Source organism: Schistocerca cancellata, chromosome 1 (genome assembly GCF_023864275.1).
Source record: "Schistocerca cancellata isolate TAMUIC-IGC-003103 chromosome 1, iqSchCanc2.1, whole genome shotgun sequence".
In the NCBI taxonomy this organism is placed as follows: Eukaryota; Metazoa; Arthropoda; class Insecta; order Orthoptera; family Acrididae; genus Schistocerca; species Schistocerca cancellata.
The window spans coordinates 911,336,333-911,355,751 of NC_064626.1; the positions used below are offsets into that span (position 1 = coordinate 911,336,333).

Consider the following 19,419-nt stretch of genomic DNA (forward strand, 5'->3'; position numbering starts at 1 on the left):
CATTAGTATGACTCCTCTATGGTTACCTTGTAGTGATTCGAGAATTTACACATAAATTCTAGAACCACTCACCCTTCTACAGTCTCGAACACACAATATTTTAAAAATAAGTGTGAGAGAATGTACATACTGTGTGACACTTGTTTGTGTCAGCAGGATGGAAAGGTGTCATGAGCACAAGGTAGACGCGATGGTCAAATGGCATTGACAAGTGTTTGATGCTCGTGCCACGACAACATTATTGGAAGAAAAAGAAGTAATTATGTAGTATTCTTTGCTGTTTTAGTGACTGTGATTATTGTTAAAGAAAAATGAACAACTGTTAAGTACTTCACGTATTGTACTCACTAGAGGCAAGACAGGTTCATAAATTATGTGGTTGTTAAACCAACTTTGTTGCAGATGTATTTTATTGAGTCTATCGTGAGATGAATTGGTTGACTTGTAAACATTCGAATATTGACATGAGAAAGGGTGAATATATTAGTTATGGAAGTTCAAATATACGAGGACTGAACTAAAAGTATTCTTCGAGTACTAAATTATTTCAAAAGTAGAGAGAGAGTCTTATAAATTCCTGTTAACCAGCAGTATTCTTCAGAGAAAAAGGTTTTGGAGACTGGTGGAACTGCCAATCCTGAGAAGAAGATTGGCTGTGCAGATCAAGTAAGCGAGACAGGTGTGGATTTTGCAATCCAACTTCACAACGCTTCTTATTGTCCGCTTTGTTAGACTGTGGCAACCAGTGAAAAGTACACAAAAAAAGGGGATTTTGAGAGGAAATTGAAGCAGAAGATATGATATGTTGCCACAGCAACCAGGTATAACAAGACAAGAGAACTGCTTCACGTAATTGGATTAAGTCCAAAAATTAAATGAAAAATTTTGTGAATGCAACACAGTGAAAGATGTATGAAAGTAATAACATTGAAAGAACAGAAAGAAGACCTTGATGTATTAGACTAAGAAGATATATGATGAGAATAATTTAACTAAAAAGATCTGGTGTGGGGAGTGTATAGTTCTCACATGAATCACAGGGTTGCAGACGCGGAGACAATATCCGACACCCCCGGCACCAGTTGCTGCTAATCGGCGCAGGTTCTACATCCACACGCCAATGCCAACACAGGAACCAGCAACCGATGTCACCAGTACCAGTTACTGTTCACCGGTGCTGATTCCACACCTGCTCACCGACGCAGCCTAAAACTCTACGCCAGGTGAGCGAAAAACAATAATTGTTCGAGCATAAAGTTGAAGAAACTGTTCATTAGACTGTATTAGTGTAGTTATTATACTTACAGTTAATTCATTAAATGATTAGTAGATCATAAACTAAGAGAAATACAGATAATACACAGAGAATTTGGGAAACTTCAGAACCAGCCATGGCAATGAAAGTGAGTAAGGAGGTGTCTGACTGGTCTGAAGTAGTAAATTTGATAAAAGCCCAAAGAGCAGATTCAGAAGCTTTAAGAAAGGAACTGAGTCTTAAATTAGACTCAGTAAATACTCAATTACATGTAAAATAGATGACCAGGGTGCTTCTTTGATAAATGAATTAAGTGCAACTTTAAGTGAAAAACTCGATGCACAGAGTGCTAATTTAAGTAGAAAATAGACACAATGATAAACTCAATAAATTCTAAATTGTATGCTCAAGGTGAGATGTTAAAGAAAAACCTAGACTTAGTAAACTCAATTAATTCTACATTAAAGGCTCAGAAAGATACTTTAGATGTTCAAATGACAAATATAGGTTTGTTGAATGTCAGAGTAGATGCTCAAAGCAAAGAATCTAGTGCTTCACACCACTTCTTATCATCCACATCATTAGAACCTGTCTCATACGATTCATACTGTCCAGTACAGCCTACTGTCTCACCACTATGTCAAGGTCGTATGTGTGTGAGCATTTTTTAATTTTAATTTTAATTTTCTTAATTTTTTTAATATTTTAATTTTTTTATTTTGCTTTATAATTTTAATTTTGTTTAATTTTTTATTGAGTTTTAATTTTTTTGTTTTATAGTTACACACTTTTTTTCATGTATGCATGAGATTGTCTATGCAAACTTATGAAAAATAACCATAAATATGGGGCACACAATAACAGCAAACATAATTATGATACTGAATGAAATATTAAACCAGAGCAATAGTACAATTCCTGCAAAACTGGATTTTAAGTTCATTTTAAATGTAACTTCTGAGTGCTATAGTGTGGCAATGGATAGAGCTTTCAAAATACAATATGATGACCATTAATGAGATGTATTTGTCTACATTCTTGCAAGCTTAAAAACCAATCCACACAAGTCTGAAACATAGAAGCTGTGCACTTAAAAATACTCAAAAAAAATGTGTTTTGTCCATGTAAAATCTGAATGAAGTTAGATTTTTGAAATTGAGTTTTAAAACGCATTTTTTATTTATTTGATTCAACTTAAACCATTTCTGCACATTTAGTTCACATACAGAAGAACAAATTTTATGTGCTACATTTAGCTCAACTTTAAAGTGTTAGATCTTGACAATGGAGATGAAAAATATTCATTTTGCCTTTGACCATTTATCTACTTTTGTGCGACGTTTGAACTGATTTGTACAAGTTTAAACCATAGAAAAAAAAAAAAAAAAATATATATATATATATATATATATATATATATATATATATATATATATATATATATATATATATATATATATATATATATATATAATAGAGGGAAACGTTCCACGTGGGAAAAATATATTTAAAAAGAAAGATGATGAGACTTACCAAACAAAAGCGCTGGCAGGTCGATAGCCACACAAACAAACACAAACATACACACAAAATCTAGCTTTCGCAACCAATGGTTGCCTCGTCAGGAAAGAGGGAAGGAGAGGGAAAGACAAAAGGATTTGGGTTTTAAGGGAGAGGGTAAGTCTTTCCGCTCCCGGGATTGGAATGACTCCTTACCCTCTCCCTTAAAACCCAAATCCTTTTGTCTTTCCATCTCCTTCCCTCTTTCCTGACGAGGCAACCATTGGTTGCGAAAGCTAGATTTTGTGTGTATGTTTGTGTTTGTTTGTGTGTCTATCGACCTGCCAGCGCTTTTGTTTGGTAAGTCTCATCATCTTTCTTTTTAAATATATATATATATATATATATATATATATATATATATATAAATTTGCATGTAACATCCAAACAAAGCAAGATTTTTTTAAAATAGTTAATACTTATCATAGGTCAAAGTCTGATACATTGGTGGACCAAATATGAACCATGAGTATTGTGCCAGTAGAAAATTACGTAACAGTGACTCTTTCTGCAAGTAAAATTTGAAAGGTCCACATACAAATCTGGTTATTCAAACCTCCCTTATATTAAGGTTAACATAGTTACAGTAAGACATGTTCGAATGGCTACAAAAATGGTCGCTGGTCCAAACTAAACCATAAACTTCTCATCCATGTTCCCCCCCCCCCCCCCCCCCCCCCCCCCCAAAAAAAAAGTGTGATTTTGTGTACAGTTTTTACATACATATTTGTTATAGCACTTCTGTGCTCTGATAGTATCTATGCTACAACTGCTGTTAGAGTTCACAGGAAAATTCAGAATAGTAAGAATAGCCATGCAAGGAGATTCCATACCACCAAAACTATTCACAAGAGCCCTAGGGCAATGTTTCAGACCATTCAAACATGAAAATGAAGAAGGAATGCAATTTAATGGACTATATCTGAACCATTATAATTTTAATAACAACATTGTATTATATGTCTTTAATTTATGGAACATAAAATTCAGGAATTAGTGAGTAAATATAAATTAGATAGCTAGTTACTTTCATGTTCCATTGGTCATTTGCACAATAAATCACAGTGATGCGGAATGAGTCATTTTACATTCATATCACAAATTAATTTGCAAATATGGCTACATGATGAACATTGATAAGGTCTCTTTGTGTAATAAAAGTACAAGACATTTCCGTAGAGAAAAAAATAGCATAGATGTAATTGATAAACTTTTGTATTTAGGACAGACAAAAGGACTCACTGAACAAAGACAGAAAGAAAGAGAGACGTGGCATCACAATGCAGACCATGCATACAACTGTTTGAAGGTACATAAGGATGTAGGATCCAGCAGGTACTGGTAGATGAAGAAGCTTGCACAGGACAGAATAGCATGGAGAGCTGCATCAAACCAGTCTCTGGACTGAAGACCACAAAACATGTTAATTTAAGTACTTTGTATCAAAATAATTTCGTCAAATAGCTACAGTGGTTTACTTGCTCAAATGAGACTTAATAGTTGATGATTATGTCATGCCCCCTTTGTCTAAGACACAGAAGTATGTTTTTTTTTTTTTTTTTTTTTTTTTTTTTTTTGAGTGGTTCTGTCATTTCAATTCTGACAATGAGTATATTCAGTGAAGTATGGGAGTAATGGGCACATATTCTGTACGTCTGATGCAGATTAGTTTTGTTGATCTGCTGATTTCTGATAACATCACAACATCATGGAAAGCAAGAGATTTTGAATCTCAAGGTTTAATTGATATCTTGTACGAAGAATTACTAAAGAATGAGAGTTTTCAGTCAACCAATGTGGTGTTGGATTTATAGCAAGGTTAAACTTATAAAACAGTTAAAAATTTTAGTAGGCACTGGAAGTCTCTTTGGTTGAGTCAAGATGAGAATAATTTCTATGCTTTGGGGGCTGTGGGCAAAAGCATACAGATAACACAACATGGAGGAATATTCTTAAAATAAAGGTCATAAGGTGAGACCTAAAGGTTAAGAGTGAAGAATAATATGATAGTTTTGTGGTCATTTATTAATTAATTTTTGAAATCAAATCAGAGGGCTAACTGGACATGTTAATTTGTATCTTCAATCTGGAAACAAACCATAAACAATGGCTTTTCTGGCACAGAGATTGTTCCATGAAATTTTAGCAAACTGCCATATGTTTGTAACTTGCTGTTGTGATATTTCTGCACGGAGTCTTCTATCCATATTCAGATATGCGCAGCATATATTATACAGTACTGTATTCACAGAAAGACAACCAGAAGACTCCGTGCTGAAATATGATGATAGCAAAATAGAAGCATCTGCCAATTTACCTGGAATTCCATGGAACAATGGCTAAATCATTCTCCATGCTTTCATTCCTCCCAAATATATTTGTGTGAAGGAACTGGTGGACAGTTTTTATGATGTTTATAAAGTAGGAGTGAGGTACTCACTAACTACCTGTTTGAGGTAGACCACGAGACATTCCTAGATACTTCACTGCATAAGATGAATGGTCGTATGTGGAATGGCTACAAGACTGATGACCAGTTTGTTTCACTGGTTCAAATTCAGAAAAATTCATTACTTATGTGTTTTATCAGTAGTGAAATTGAAAAAGGGTGTGTGAGAGAGAGAGAGAGAGAGAACTGGAAAAGAGAGAGAAGAAAAATATTATGGCTTACATGTTTTCTTGCTGCACTGCACATTTCCACCACTGATGATGTAGAATGTATCACCTTCATCTCCCTGTCTGACAATGACTGTGTTTGGTGCAAAGAATTCCTAGAAAACAAATTTCACTATTTATACTTATATGCCTTTGATTATAAAAGAAGATAAAAATATACAAAACTTTAATGCAAACATCTTTGGTCTCTAAAGCCATGTGCATGCCATTTACACTCAGTACACCTCAATAAAGAAAACAGCTGACAAAGGCTGTATTAGAGTAAGACTATTGGATTCCAACCCCCCTCCCCCACTCCCCCTTGAAGTTGTATTTATTTATTTATTTATTTATTGTTCCATGGGACCACATTAAGGAGAAGTCTCCATGGTCATGGAACGAGTCAATACATGAAATTATAACACGATTGTAGAAACAGATAAAATGAAATATAAGAAACATATTCAGGCGACACATCATTAGTTTAAATAAAGAAAATCAAGAATGTAACACTGGAATTTGCTTAATTTTTTAGCTCTTCCAGGAGCTCCTCGACAGAATAGAAGGAGTGAGCCATGAGGAAACTCTTCAGTTTAGACTTGAAAGCGTTTGGGCTACTGCTAAGATTTTTGAGTTCTTGTGGTAGCTTATTGAAAAGGGATGCAGCAGAATACTGCACTCCTTTCTGCACAAGAGTCAAGGAAGTGCATTCCACATGCAGATTTGATTTCTACCTAGTATTAACTGAGTGAAAGCTGCTAACTCTTGGGAATAAGCTAATATTGCTAACAGCAAACGACATTAAAGAAAATATATACTGTGAGGGCAATGTCAGAATTCCCAGACTATTGAATAGGGGTCGACAAGAGGTTCTAGAACTTACACCACACATAGCTTGAACAGCCCGTTTTTGTGTCAAAAATACCCTTTTTGAATCAGAAGAATTACCCCAAAAAATAATACCATATGACATAAGCGTATGAAAATATGCGAAGTAGACTACTTTTCATGTTGAAATGTCACTTATTTCAGATACTGTTCTAATGTTAAATAAAGCGGCATTTAGTTTCTGAACAAGATCCTGAACATGGGCTTTCCACAACAGCTTACTATCTATCCGTACGCCTAGGAACTTGAACTGTTCCGTCTCGCTTATAACATGCCCATTCTGTCTGATTAAAATATCAGTTCTCGTTGAATTGTGAGTTAGAAACTGTAAAAACTGAGTCTTACTGTGATTTAGCATCATATTATTTTCCACAAGCCACGAACTTATTTCATGAACTACATTATTTGATAATGTTTCAATATTACACACAAGATCCTTCACTACCAAGCTGGTGTCATCAGCAAACAGAAATATTTTTGAATCACCTGTAATACTAGAAGGCATATCATTTATATAAATAAGAAACAGCAGTGGCCCCAGCACCGATCCTTGGGGAACGCCCCATTTAACAGTGCCCCACTGGGACTGAACATCATTACCACTCTCAGTATTGTGGAGAATTACCTTCTGTTTTCTGTTCTTAAAGTAAGAGGCGAACCAATTGTAAGCTACTCCCCTTACTCCATAATGTTCCAACTTCTGCAGTAATATTTTGTGGTCAACACAGTCAAAAGCCTTCGTTAAATCAAAGAAAACACCTAACGTTTGCAACCTTTTATTTAATCTGTCCAAAACCTCACAGAGAAAAGAGACTATAGCATTTTCAGTTGTTAAGCCATTTCTAAAACCAAACTGTACATTTGACAGCAAATTATGTGAATTTAAATGCTGCAGTAACCTTGTATATACAACCCTCTCGATAACTTTAGCAAACACCGATGGCATAGAAATAGGTCTACAATTATCAACATTATCCCTGTCTCCCTTTTTATAAAGTGGCTTCACTACCGAGTACTTTAATCGGTCAGGAAGCCGACCACTCCTAAAGGAAAAGTTACAGATATGGCTAAGTACTGGGCTAACATACATGGAACAATACTTCAGTATTCTGCTAGATACCCCGTCATATCCATGAGAGTTCTTGGTCTTTAGTGATTTAATTATTAACTCAATCTCCCTCTTGTCAGTATCATGGAGGAGCATTTCAGGTAACAGTCTCGGAACACTTTTTTCTACAATCACTATATGATTCCCTGTTGGGACTAGGTTTCTATTTAGTTCACCTGCTATATTCAGAAAGTGATTATTAAATACTGTACATATATGCAACTTATCAGTAACACGGGCATTCCCACTATGCACTGATTGTATATCCTCGACCTGTCTCTGCAGACCAGCCACTTCCTTTACGACTGACCATATGGTTTTAATTTTATCCTGAGACTTAGCTATTCTATCTGCATACCGCATACTTTTTGCCTTCCTAATAACTTTTTTAAGCACCTTACAATACTGTTTGTAATGGGCTACTGCATTTAGATTGTGACTGTTTGTAACGTTTTGATATAATTGCCACTTTGTTCTACAAGATATTCTTATACCTTTAGTCAGCCACCCAGGCTGCCTGTTTGTGCTAGTACCCTGTTTTGAACGTTCTAACAGAAAGCAACTTTCAAAGAGCACGGGAAAAGTCTTGAGGAAAGCATTATATTTATCGTCTACTGTATCAGCACTATAAACATCTTGCCACTCTTGTTCCTTGATAAGGTTTACAAAAGTCTCTACTGCAACTGGATCAGCTTTCCTAAAACGTTGGTAACTATATTTAACCTGCGTTGCAGTACAAAAATCTTTTAGACTTAAAATTTGTGCATCATGATCTGAAAGGCCATTCACCATTCTGCTAACAGAATGCCCTTCTAGTAATGACGAATGAACAAAAATATTGTCTATGGTTGTTCTACTGTTCCCTTGCACTCTCGTTGGAAAGAATATGGTTTGCATAAGATTATATGAATTAAAGAGGTCTACCAGCATCCTGTTCCTTGCACAATCACTTATACAATTTATATTGAAGTCACCACATATAACTAACTTTCTGTATTTCCTATAAAGTGAACCAAGAACCTCCTCTAGCTTTAGCAAAAACGTTGTGAAATCGGAGTCTGGGGATCTATAAATAACAACAGTAAGACGTTTAGCTCCACTAAATTTAACCACACCTGCACAACATTCAAACACCTTTTCAGTGCAGTACTTTGAAACATCAATTGACTCAAATGGGATACCGTTTTTCACATACATGGCCACTCCCCCACATCACAAAGAGTTCCTAGAAAAGCTGCCAGCCAACCTGTATCCTGGTAAAGGAAGCCTCTGAATTATCTCCTTATTTAAGAAGTGTTCAGATATACCAATAATTTCAGAGTCAACATCTATAAGTAATTCACTATCTTTATCTCCAATGCCTTGTATGTTTTGATGAAATATACTAATTCCCCCATTAATCGGATACCTAAGCTTTGTCGAAAGTGGTTTCTTTGTTAGAGAGACTTCCCTTAAGCAGGAATACCTGTCAGCTGACTTCAATCTAAAAAAGTACAGCTCTAACACCCACAACTACTGGAATTTTCCCATGAGTGATCCCACCACCCCCACCTATGCTGTCACCTATAAGCTTTGCCAACCTCCCCTTTCCATACCTGTTGAGGTGCAGGCCATGTCTAGTGAAACCCGTCCTGCTGATAGACTCCACCGACACCACTGAAATGTGACTCATGCCTTCTGTCATTAGCGCACCCCCAAGTCTCATGTTATTACGCCTGACGGCTGTATTAAGATGAGGCCGATCGTGACGCTGAAACAGTTCCACGAAATGCACATTCGTGTTGCCAGTCTGAGTGGCTATCTTTTCCAGGTCACCATCTATGTCATACTCCCCATCCCTATCAATACTATTACCAGCCCCACCCACAATCACTACCTGGTCCTCTTTTGTAAAATCCCTACATAACCCCCCTACGTTAAAAGTCACCTGAGCCAATCCTGCATTAGGCTTCACAATGCTGGTGACCTGGTACTCACTCCCCAAAACTTCCTGCAACTGCTGGCCTACACCTCTACCATGAGAACTACCTAACAGCAGAACCTTCTTCTTTCTCTTAGACTTTGCAACTGTCCTAGACACCGTAACTGCTGAGTTCTGCTGCATACTTCCCACATCTACAGCTACTAGAGATTCCTCTCCACTAGACTCTGACAGTTGGTCAAATCTATTACAAGCACCAATAGTAAAACTATCTGAAAATCTCCTTCTCCTAGCAGATCTCTTGCCAACAGCCAGCTCCCATTACAGATAACATTATACAAAACTTCAGTGCCAAAGTCTTCGGTCTCTAAAGCCATTTTGAAATGCCTCATGAAAAAATTAGCAACCGCTGGACTAAGTGGACTACCCACTGTGACATCTTTAGGCTATTTGTAGAAATCACCATTCCATATTAAATAGTTCATGATAAGACATGCAGGTAAGAGCTTGGTGATGTCACATGCTGCGCGGAGTGGCTGCATGGTCAGAGATTTGCACTCCACTACTGTTGGAGTTTCGAGTCCTCCCTCAGGCATCTTGTTGTTCATAGCATAAGTTAGTTTAAGTAGTGTGTAAGTCTAGGGACTGATACCATCAGCAGTTTGGTCTCTTAGGAATTCACTCGAATTCACTCACATTTGATATCATGTGGGAATATGCAACTTACACGCTCCAGAGAATCACTGAATGCCCCTTTTGTAAACACTGAAAAAACATCAAATCTGACCAGGATGTCAACTGGTCAAAGTTTATACTTTCTTAAGCTTCTCAATGAAATGTCTCCAGTCCTTTATGTATGTGTTGGTCTTTCCCAGATGTGGCTAAAGCAGAGAAACCAAGTGTTTTGCCAGTTTATATGACAATGAGCCAGGAGCACTTATGATTAGTCTTAGTGGTACCATACATCATTTTTATGGGTTCTTGATAATCCATATAACTGATATGGTAGGAGTTATGCGTTCCTCAGTTCCTCTGTGTGTCCACTGAGAGAGAAAAGAAACACCTCGGTTAAGCTATTCATATGTCATGTGGTCTGCTATGTCTGATCTTTGCTTAGCTTTCAATATGTCATCAAACATAATAGTTCCCACATCTTACACTCAGAATCTTCAGTCTTCATTACAGTGGTCACATTTCCATAGTTGGCAGGTAGTACGAACATAATCTTGTCAGTGATGAGGATCCTGATAGCTTGTAACTTTTCTTTTTCTGATTGCAAGCTAGCGGTTTTGCACAGTATCCTGGGAGTTTCAGTTGTATTTTCTCAGCTTTTCCACAAAGATGGATATGGGCAGTCACTTCATTGTTACTGATGATACTCTCCATAGGTAAATTTCAGCAGATGACAGGAAAATTCCCCCCTCTTTGATGGTCAGGTCCTTCATTTGAGTTCAATAGTTGTTCACTGACATTGACCACTGTGTATAACACATCAGGAATAGACTTTTCAATCTCCTTTCTGCTTCTTGCAAAGAGGGAATCAGCTTGTCAGTCTCCTTTCTCCACCTTGAAAAGTTTTGCTTCTGTCATTCAAAGAAGTGGTCAAGTTTGTTCTGAATGCTACTGTGAGTGAAGCTGTTGACTTTATCCCCCTCATCTCAAGGCATGCTGCCTCTTAGTTGACAGAAAACATACAAAAGTCACTCACTACTTCTTGCCATGTCTCTTCGTATTGCATGAATTAGCTCATGAAGAAAAGCTTATTCCATTCTGTCATAATTGATGGTTCTGGGCGGTGCTGCTTAGGTGTTTGCATTTCAGGAAGTCTGGAATTATTGTGACTAAAATCTTAAATTTTAGAAAATGCATAGCTTTGGAAACTATTGTATTTCCAGTATTACTCTTCAGATGTTCCTTAACTACAGATGTTAATTCACATATAAATGAAACTCTCTTTCCATTCATTTTTGATAAAAACTTATCCACAAGGTAAAAATGCAGTCTTATTTTGTTGTATACAAAGGGGTATTCAATAAGTAACACAACAATTTTTTTTTCTCAGAATATTTCAGTTAAAAATAATTGTACTTCTATTTGTAGTGTTAACAAACATTGCTGTGTCATCTCATAAACAGTGTACTCTTAAAGTCTATGAAATATTTCAAGGAATTAGTGCAGTTGAATGGATAAGAACAATGTAACAAGAAACACAGTATGTGAAAGAACACTCTCAAAGATTTTTCTTACAATATTTGTAAATGTTCTATGTGTCATCCTTTGTCATATAGCACATATCTAATTAGAGGCCCACTTCTCCCCATACCCAACCCAGCATGTGTAGCAAGTCTTCGAGATTCCACGGTGGAGGTGTATCATAAACACTACCCTTGATATAACACTACAAGCAAAAATCACAAGTCTGGTGACCATGCTGATAAATTGAGCAGTGCCAGGTCAGAAGCGTGACTTCCTTTTAACTGTACGGTATACGTTATATTGCATTTAGGAACTTTCGGGTAATTGAACATGCATCAATAACTACAGATTTCTGTAGTTGTATATATAAGTTTGGATGTAGCTGTATTGCATTGATGTACTGGTGGATATTGTGTGGTATGACTCCTGTAGTTGATAGTATAATTGGTATAATGTCAACTTTATCCTGATGCCACATGTCCTTGACTTCCTCAGCCAGTTGGATGTATTTTTCAATTTTTTCTCCTCTTTTCTTTTGTATATTTGTTGTATTGGGTATGGATATTTCGATTAGTTGTGTTAATTTCTTCTTTTTATTGGTGAGTATGATGTCAGGTTTTTGTTATGTGGTGTTGTTTTATCTGTTATAATGGTTCTGTTCCACTATAATTTGTAATCATCATTCTCCAGTACATTTTGTGGTGCATACTTGTATGTGGGAACATGTTGTTTTATAAGTTTATGTTGTGAGGCAAGCTGTTGATGTATTATTTTTGCTACATTGCCATGTCTTCTGGGGTATTCTGTATTTGCTAGTATTGTACATCCGCTTGTGATGTGATCTACTGTTTCTATTTGTTGTTTGCAAAGTTTGCATTTATCTATTGTGGTATTGGGATCTTTAATAATATGCTTGCTGTAATATCTGGTGTTTATTGTTTGATCCTGTATTGCAATCATGAATCCTTCCGTCTCACTGTATATATTGCCTTTTCTTAGCCATGTGTTGGATGCTTCTTGATCAATGTGTGGCTGTGTTAGATGATATGGGTGCTTGCCATGTAGTGTTTTCTTTTTCCAATTTACCTTCTTCGTATCTGTTGATGTTATGTGATCTAGAGGGTTGTAGAAGTGGTTATGAAATTGCACTGGTGTAGCCGATGTATTTATATGAGTGATTGCTTTGTGTATTTTGCTAGTTTCTGCTCGTTCTAGAAAGAATTTTCTTAAATTGTCTACCTGTCCATAATGTAGGTTTTTTATGTCAATAAATCCCCTTCCTCCTTCCTTTCTGCTTAATGTGAATCTTTCTGTTGCTGAATGTATGTGATGTATTCTATATTTGTGGCATTGTGATCGTGTAAGTGTATTGAGTGCTTCTAGGACTGTGTTACTCCATTTCACTACTCCAAATGAGTAGGTCAATATTGGTATAGCATAAGTATTTATAGCTTTTGTCTTGTTTCGTGCTGTCAGTTTTGTTTTCAGTATTTTTGTTAGTCTTTGTCTATATTTTTCTTTTAGTTCTTCTTTAATATTTGTATTATCTATTCCTATTTTTTGTCTGTATCCTAGATATTTATAGGCATCTGTTTTTTCCATCGCTTCTATGCAGTCGCTGTGGTTATCCAATATGTAATCTTCTTGTTTAATGTGTTTTCCCTTGACTATGCTCTTTTTCTTAGATTTGTCTGTTCCAAAAGCCATATTTATATCATTGCTGAATACTTCTGTTATCTTTAGTAATTGGTTGAGTTGATGATTTGTTGCTGCCAGTAGTTTTAGATCATCCATGTATAGCAAATGTGTGATTTTGTGTTGGTGTGTTCCAGTAATATTGTATCCATAATTTGTATTATTTAGCATGTTGGATTTTGGGTTCAGAGCAAGGCAGAACCCGAAAGGAATTAATGAGTCTCCTTGGTATATTCCATGCTTAATCTGTATTGGCTGTGATGTGATATTATTTGAATTTGTTTGGATATTAAGTGTGGTTTTCCAATTTTTCATTACTATGGTTTGGAACTGTATCAATTTAGGATCTACTTTGTATATTTCCAATATTTGTAGTAACCATGAGTGGGGTACACTATCAAAAGCTTTTTGGTAATCAATGTATGCGTAGTGTAGTGACCTTTGTTTAGTTTTAGCTTGATATGTCACCTCTGCATCTATTATCAGTTGCTCTTTACATCCTCATGCTCCTTTGCAACAGCCTTTTTGTTCTTCATTTATAATTTTGTTCTGTGTTGTATGTGTTATTAATTTCTGTGTAATAACTGAAGTTAATATTTTGTATATTGTTGGTAGGCATGTTATGGGGCCATATTTAGCTGGGTTTGCTGTGTCTGCTTGATGTTTAGGTTTCAGATAAGTTATTCCATGTGTAAGTTATCAGGGAATGTGTATGGATCTGTAATGTAACTGTTAAATAGTTTAGTTAGATGTGAATGTGTTGAGGTGAACTTCTTTAGCCAGAAATTTGGTATTTTATCTTTTCCAGGGGCTTTCCAATTGCGAGTAGAATTAACTGCTTGGGTGACTTCATGTTGCAAAATTATCACTTCAGGCATTTGTGGTATCATCTTGTATGTATCTGTTTCTTCTTGTATCCACCGTGCAAGCCTATTATGTTGTACCGGGTTTGACCATATGTTGCTCCAGAAGTGTTCTATGTCTGTTATGCTTGGTGCATTGTCTATTTTAATGTGTGTGTTATCTATTGTCTGGTAAAATTTCTTTTGGTTTGTGTTGAATGTTTGGTTTTGTTTCCTTCTATTTTCACTTTTTTTGTATCTTCTAAGTCATTTGGCCGATGCTTGTAATTTCTGCTTCTTTTCATCTAATTGCTCTATCGATTCTTGTTGTGAGATTTTACCTAACCTTTTTCGTTTTTATTCTGACATTTCATTTCTTATAAATTGTGTTAACTATCCGATGTCTTTTCTCAGTTTTTCTATTCTGATCTGTAGCCTGTGTTGCCATGCTGGTTTTGTGGGTTTATTCTGTGTGTTGGTTGGTTCTGATCTCTGCCTATTGTGTATATTTAGTGTAGTGAGTGCTCCTATATAAACCAGTAGTTGTAACTCTTACACAGTTGTGTTTTCATTTATTTTGTTGTGTATGATTGTGTTGATAGTTTTTATTGTTGTTTTGACTTGTGGGTTATTTGGCGGTCTATGCAAGAATGGTCTAATGTCTGTATTTGTGTCTTTGTGTTCTATATATGTCAGCTGAAATTCTTCTTCTATATCTAACAAGTGTGTCACTTCATGTTCTATTTGTGCTTGTTCTGGTGGCTGTCTTAAGATTTAGTTTTCCTCTGATTGTTTAATTGATGTGTGTTGGTCTTTGTTTGTTTGCTCTCAGATGTTTGAGTCCATTACTGTATTTTCTTCTTCTTCTGATTGCACATTATTTTGTTCCAGTATTTGTTGTACTTGTTGTTTGATGTTTTCTAATTCTGACTGGGGTATACTGTTATTTTTGATTATTACACGGATCTGATCAGCTAGCCGTTGTTCTGTTAAAAATTTTAGTTCTGGGTATCTGGTAATAAATGTTGTGTATATTTGTGATCTGTATCCAATTGTGTTGGTTCCTAGGTTTGTTGCTTGGTAATAACAGAGCATGAGGTGTCGATTAACTTCATCTGACCATCTCATCCTTCGTCTTTGTTTTCCTTCTAGAGTGGTTGCAGGAAGCATATCCTGCAAAACACCTCTACTTGGATTTAAATCATTTTCCAGTTGGCTAGCAGTGTCGTTACCATTGTGGGCGGGCATAGGGTTCAAGCGTCGTCCCTGACCATGACGGCGCTTGTCCGAGGCTTCTTTAGTTCTGTCCTAAACCAACTAATCACACTAAAAGGTGGGTTAGCCCTATTAGTGGTTTGTTCTTTTCATCGCCTTCTACAACTGGCAGAACATACCGGAGGCCTATTCTTTTCCCAGGCCTCCACGGAGGTGATTATTATTATTATTATTATTATTATTATTATTATTATTATTATTATTACTATTATTATTTCTACAGTTATTATGATCACTTATAGCTTTAGTAATGTCAGTTAAAATAATCAAATAAAAATCACAAATTAAACACAAAACTATCTTTGTTCATATACATGAATTTAAATATCAAACAACATCTTTGTATGGCTAAATACATCGCTGATCTTTTTGGTGCACTTTCAGAAGTTGAGTAGTTGTAATAGAGAGTGTGTTGTGAGTTGTTATTGTGCTATGACAGATATTTTCAATGAAAAATTTTGTAATTAAAGTTTTTGAGTGTTATGATATGTTCTTCAAAATAAATCATTAAAAGAAACAAATAATTATGAGAAAAGGTTTTGCAACAATTCATTTTAACACTAAAGCAAAGCTGAAAACACAATCTTGGATTTCTCCTCTTTAAGCTTGAAATATATCTGAAGACATATGGTAGCAATGAGAAACACCAGGTAAACTGGATAGAGGGGAAAAAGATAAGCAGCAAATAATTTTTACAAGGTTTTAGAATTATTATAACATACTTCATGTATTACATTCTCTTCTGTGTTCTCAAGGTGCTGAGAATTATTCATACAGACCACATCATTGTTTTTTAGTGAGGTTTGCTGAATATTTGTAAATCAAGTGGGGTGCACTCAGCCCATGTGAGGCCATTTGAGGAGCTACTTGTTTGCGAAGTAGTGTCACCGGTCACAAGAACTGACAATGGCTGGGAGAGTGGTGTGCTGACCAAGTGCCCATCCAGTGAAGCCTTAGGGCTGAGGATGACATAGCAACTGGTTAGCACCATTTAGCCCTCAAAGCCAGTTTGGGTGGTGTTTGCTTGTTTTTATTATGTTCATCCCATTAGAAAAGAATAAGGTAGAATGTGATTACATCAGCTGGGATTCAAAGTAAACATATGTATTGTATTGTATTGTATATTTATTGTATTGTATATGATATAGGACAAGTCAAATAATTTGTAATAAAGTTTAACAGAAAAAAGCTGTTGTATGGTTTTCAGTATATAGCAATATAACTCTAACATATGGGAATAACATTTCACAAATAAATTTTACACGCACACATTTCATACTTTTAGCCTTGATTATACAGACACACACATATATGTAATAGATCACATATAATACACAGATAAATCTAATGTACACATTTTTTATTTTGGCCCTAATTGTATAAACTATTTAAATTTTTCACATATTTACATTGTAGATAAAAATTCATCAACACTATAGTAACAATTCTGTAGCAAGTAGTCACACACTGCAGTTTTTAATTTATGCATGCCAGTTATTGCATTAATTTCTTTAGGTAGTTTGTTGTACAGTTTTTTTCCTGCTTGCAAGGGTCCTTTTTGTTTTAGTGTTGTATGTGAAAACTGCATATGTAAATCTTGATTATTTCTTGTGTTGTATGAATGGATATTTTGGTTTTTTGGAGCAATCTTGTTATTTTCATCTACAATTTTCCTTATAAACCTTATTGTTTCTAGGATATATAGGCATGGTAATGGAAGAATATGAAGCTTTTTAAATGAGGGTTTGCATGAAGATCGAGGTGCTAAGCCTTCCATGGCTCTTATAATTCATTTTTGTGCAGTAAAACAGCTTTTGCTGGGTGGTGAATTTCCCCAGCAAATTAAACCATATCTTAGTAATGATTCTGCTTGGGCATAGTAGACATTTTTTATGGCTTGCATAGATATGCATCCAGCAAGAATTTTTATACTATAACAAATGGTATTTAATTTACTACATAGGTGTTGTGTGTGTTTCTGCCATTTTAGGTTATCTTGGATCCAAACTCCCAAAAATTTGGTGCTATTTACAATTTCAAGTCTTTTGCTTAACAGTTCGATGGTTGCAGTTAAAGACTGTTTTATTCTGCACTGTGTGTAGATGCATAGTGTTTGTTTTATGTGTGTTTATTATTAAGTTGTTCATTGCGAACCATTTTGATAGATGTGTAATGCTCTTTTTTATTTCATTTTGGAGCTCTTCTTGGGTCCTTCCTTTGATAAGTATATTTGTATCATCGGCATATTTAATGTACTTATAGTTAGGGCTGGATGGTTCCAGGTCATTTACAAACAGCAAGAACAGGATTGGTCCAAGTACGGAACACTGCAGCACACTGTATTTAACACACTGTTTTTCGGATTGATATGAAGTTAAATTTTTCCTTCTTTGTACAAGACTTCAACTATTTGGTGTCTGTTTTGTAGATATGACTTTACCCATTCATAGGCTGATCCTCTGAAACCAACATTTTCTAGCTTTCTAAGCAAAAGACCATGGTTAATGATGTCAAATGCTTTTGAAAGATCTAAGACTATTGCTGCTATGTGTTCTTTTTTATCTAATGCATTTAAAGCTTCATTTAAGAAATCGATAATAGCTGTCTCAGTGGATTTACATTTTCGGAAACCATGCTGTGTAGCTCAGAAAAGTTTATTTTTTTCAATGAAATCTACAATTCTTTTATAAAAGATTTTTTCGATTATTTTAGAAAAAAACAGATAGTAGAGAGACTGGCCTATAATTTGTTATTTCTGTTTTTTTCACCCTTTTTGAACAATGGCTTCACTTTAGCTATTTTTAGCCTTTCTGGGAAGATTCCCCGAGAAAGTGAACTATTGCATTGACTGAAGAAAAATGTTTCAGGAACAATATCAAATATTACAGTAATGTTAATCAAACTGGAAAATGTGAAACTAGTGAAGTACTTGTCACGTAAGCAAACAACAACAAAAGGATTGCAACATATGAAAAAAGTACAGTTACAAAATTTTAAATACTTCAGTACTTCCAATTACTTTACTTTTCATCACTGTGTATGTGAAATGAGTAACAATGATCATAACAAAACCAAAATTAGAATCAGAAGTAGAGGGAGCAACTATTTTTTGTACATGGGAGAGTTAGACAAAGCAATAAAATGAGAAGAAGTAATGGTTGAATCAGATTAACACAGAAATTCAGGAGTACAGAAACTATCACCATGATGAATCATCCACTTATATCTGTTCAACAATAAAGCTACTGAAACACTTGTTCAGTGCATGAAAAGAATGTCAAGTAAAAGCAACAATCTAGGAGAAAAGATAAACCAGTGGAGAAATGCTCCTGTCAGAGAAAAAAACGCAAATATGTTCCTCTTTAAAAGACCCTCATAAAAATACTGGCATGTAAATATCCCCTATACCTATGTATTATTAAAGGTTGTTGGCACGGGAGCACACAGACACCCCCCCCCCCTTCCCCCCCCTCCCTCCAGCCTTCGTATGGTCTCTACTTATCTGTATTTTTAATTTACACCATCTTCTCTCTCTTTCAATCCCACTGCTCTTATCTCTTTCTCTTTTACTGTCACTGCCTCTCACTGATCACAAATATCTCCTCCATCTTTGGCTGCTACTGCTACTGTCTTCATCCACCTCTGTTTTTCTTTCAATGCCACTTTCTCTCTTCACCATCACTTTCTGCTCTCTCTTTCTCTGCCACTAAAACTGTCTTCTCTTGCTCCTACCATCGTTACCTCCCTTCAACTCTCTTTCAGCAGAAAGAAGCACGAATATGTTCAAGTGCCAAAATTTCGTGAGGAAGGCAGAATGAGGATGGAGGGAGCTAGCTACCCCAAAGTTATTTAAAGAGGAACTTTTTTTTTTTTTGCTCCAATGGGAGCATTTTTCTGTTGGTTCTCATATTTTCCCTACTGCATTTGATTATGCTGCTTATGTGAAACAAAATCTATGGATCAGTAAAGTTTTGACAGTTTATTTATATACTTTTACGTACATAAATAACAAATAAGTACTCAT

The 19,419-nt window shown here is 35.6% G+C and overlaps 1 protein-coding gene across 4 annotated transcripts in view; it reads right to left on the reverse strand.

The window, feature by feature from the left end:
• LOC126191208 (cGMP-dependent protein kinase, isozyme 1-like) overlaps positions 1 to 19,419 on the reverse strand; it is a 410,062-nt gene that overhangs the window by 152,820 nt on the left and 237,823 nt on the right. For all 4 annotated transcript variants that reach the window (XM_049932023.1, XM_049932009.1, XM_049932031.1 and 1 more), the window contains one exon: positions 5,487 to 5,586. In XM_049932023.1, the coding sequence (XP_049787980.1) occupies positions 5,487 to 5,586 (100 nt within the window). The remainder of the gene's footprint in view (positions 1 to 5,486; positions 5,587 to 19,419) is intronic.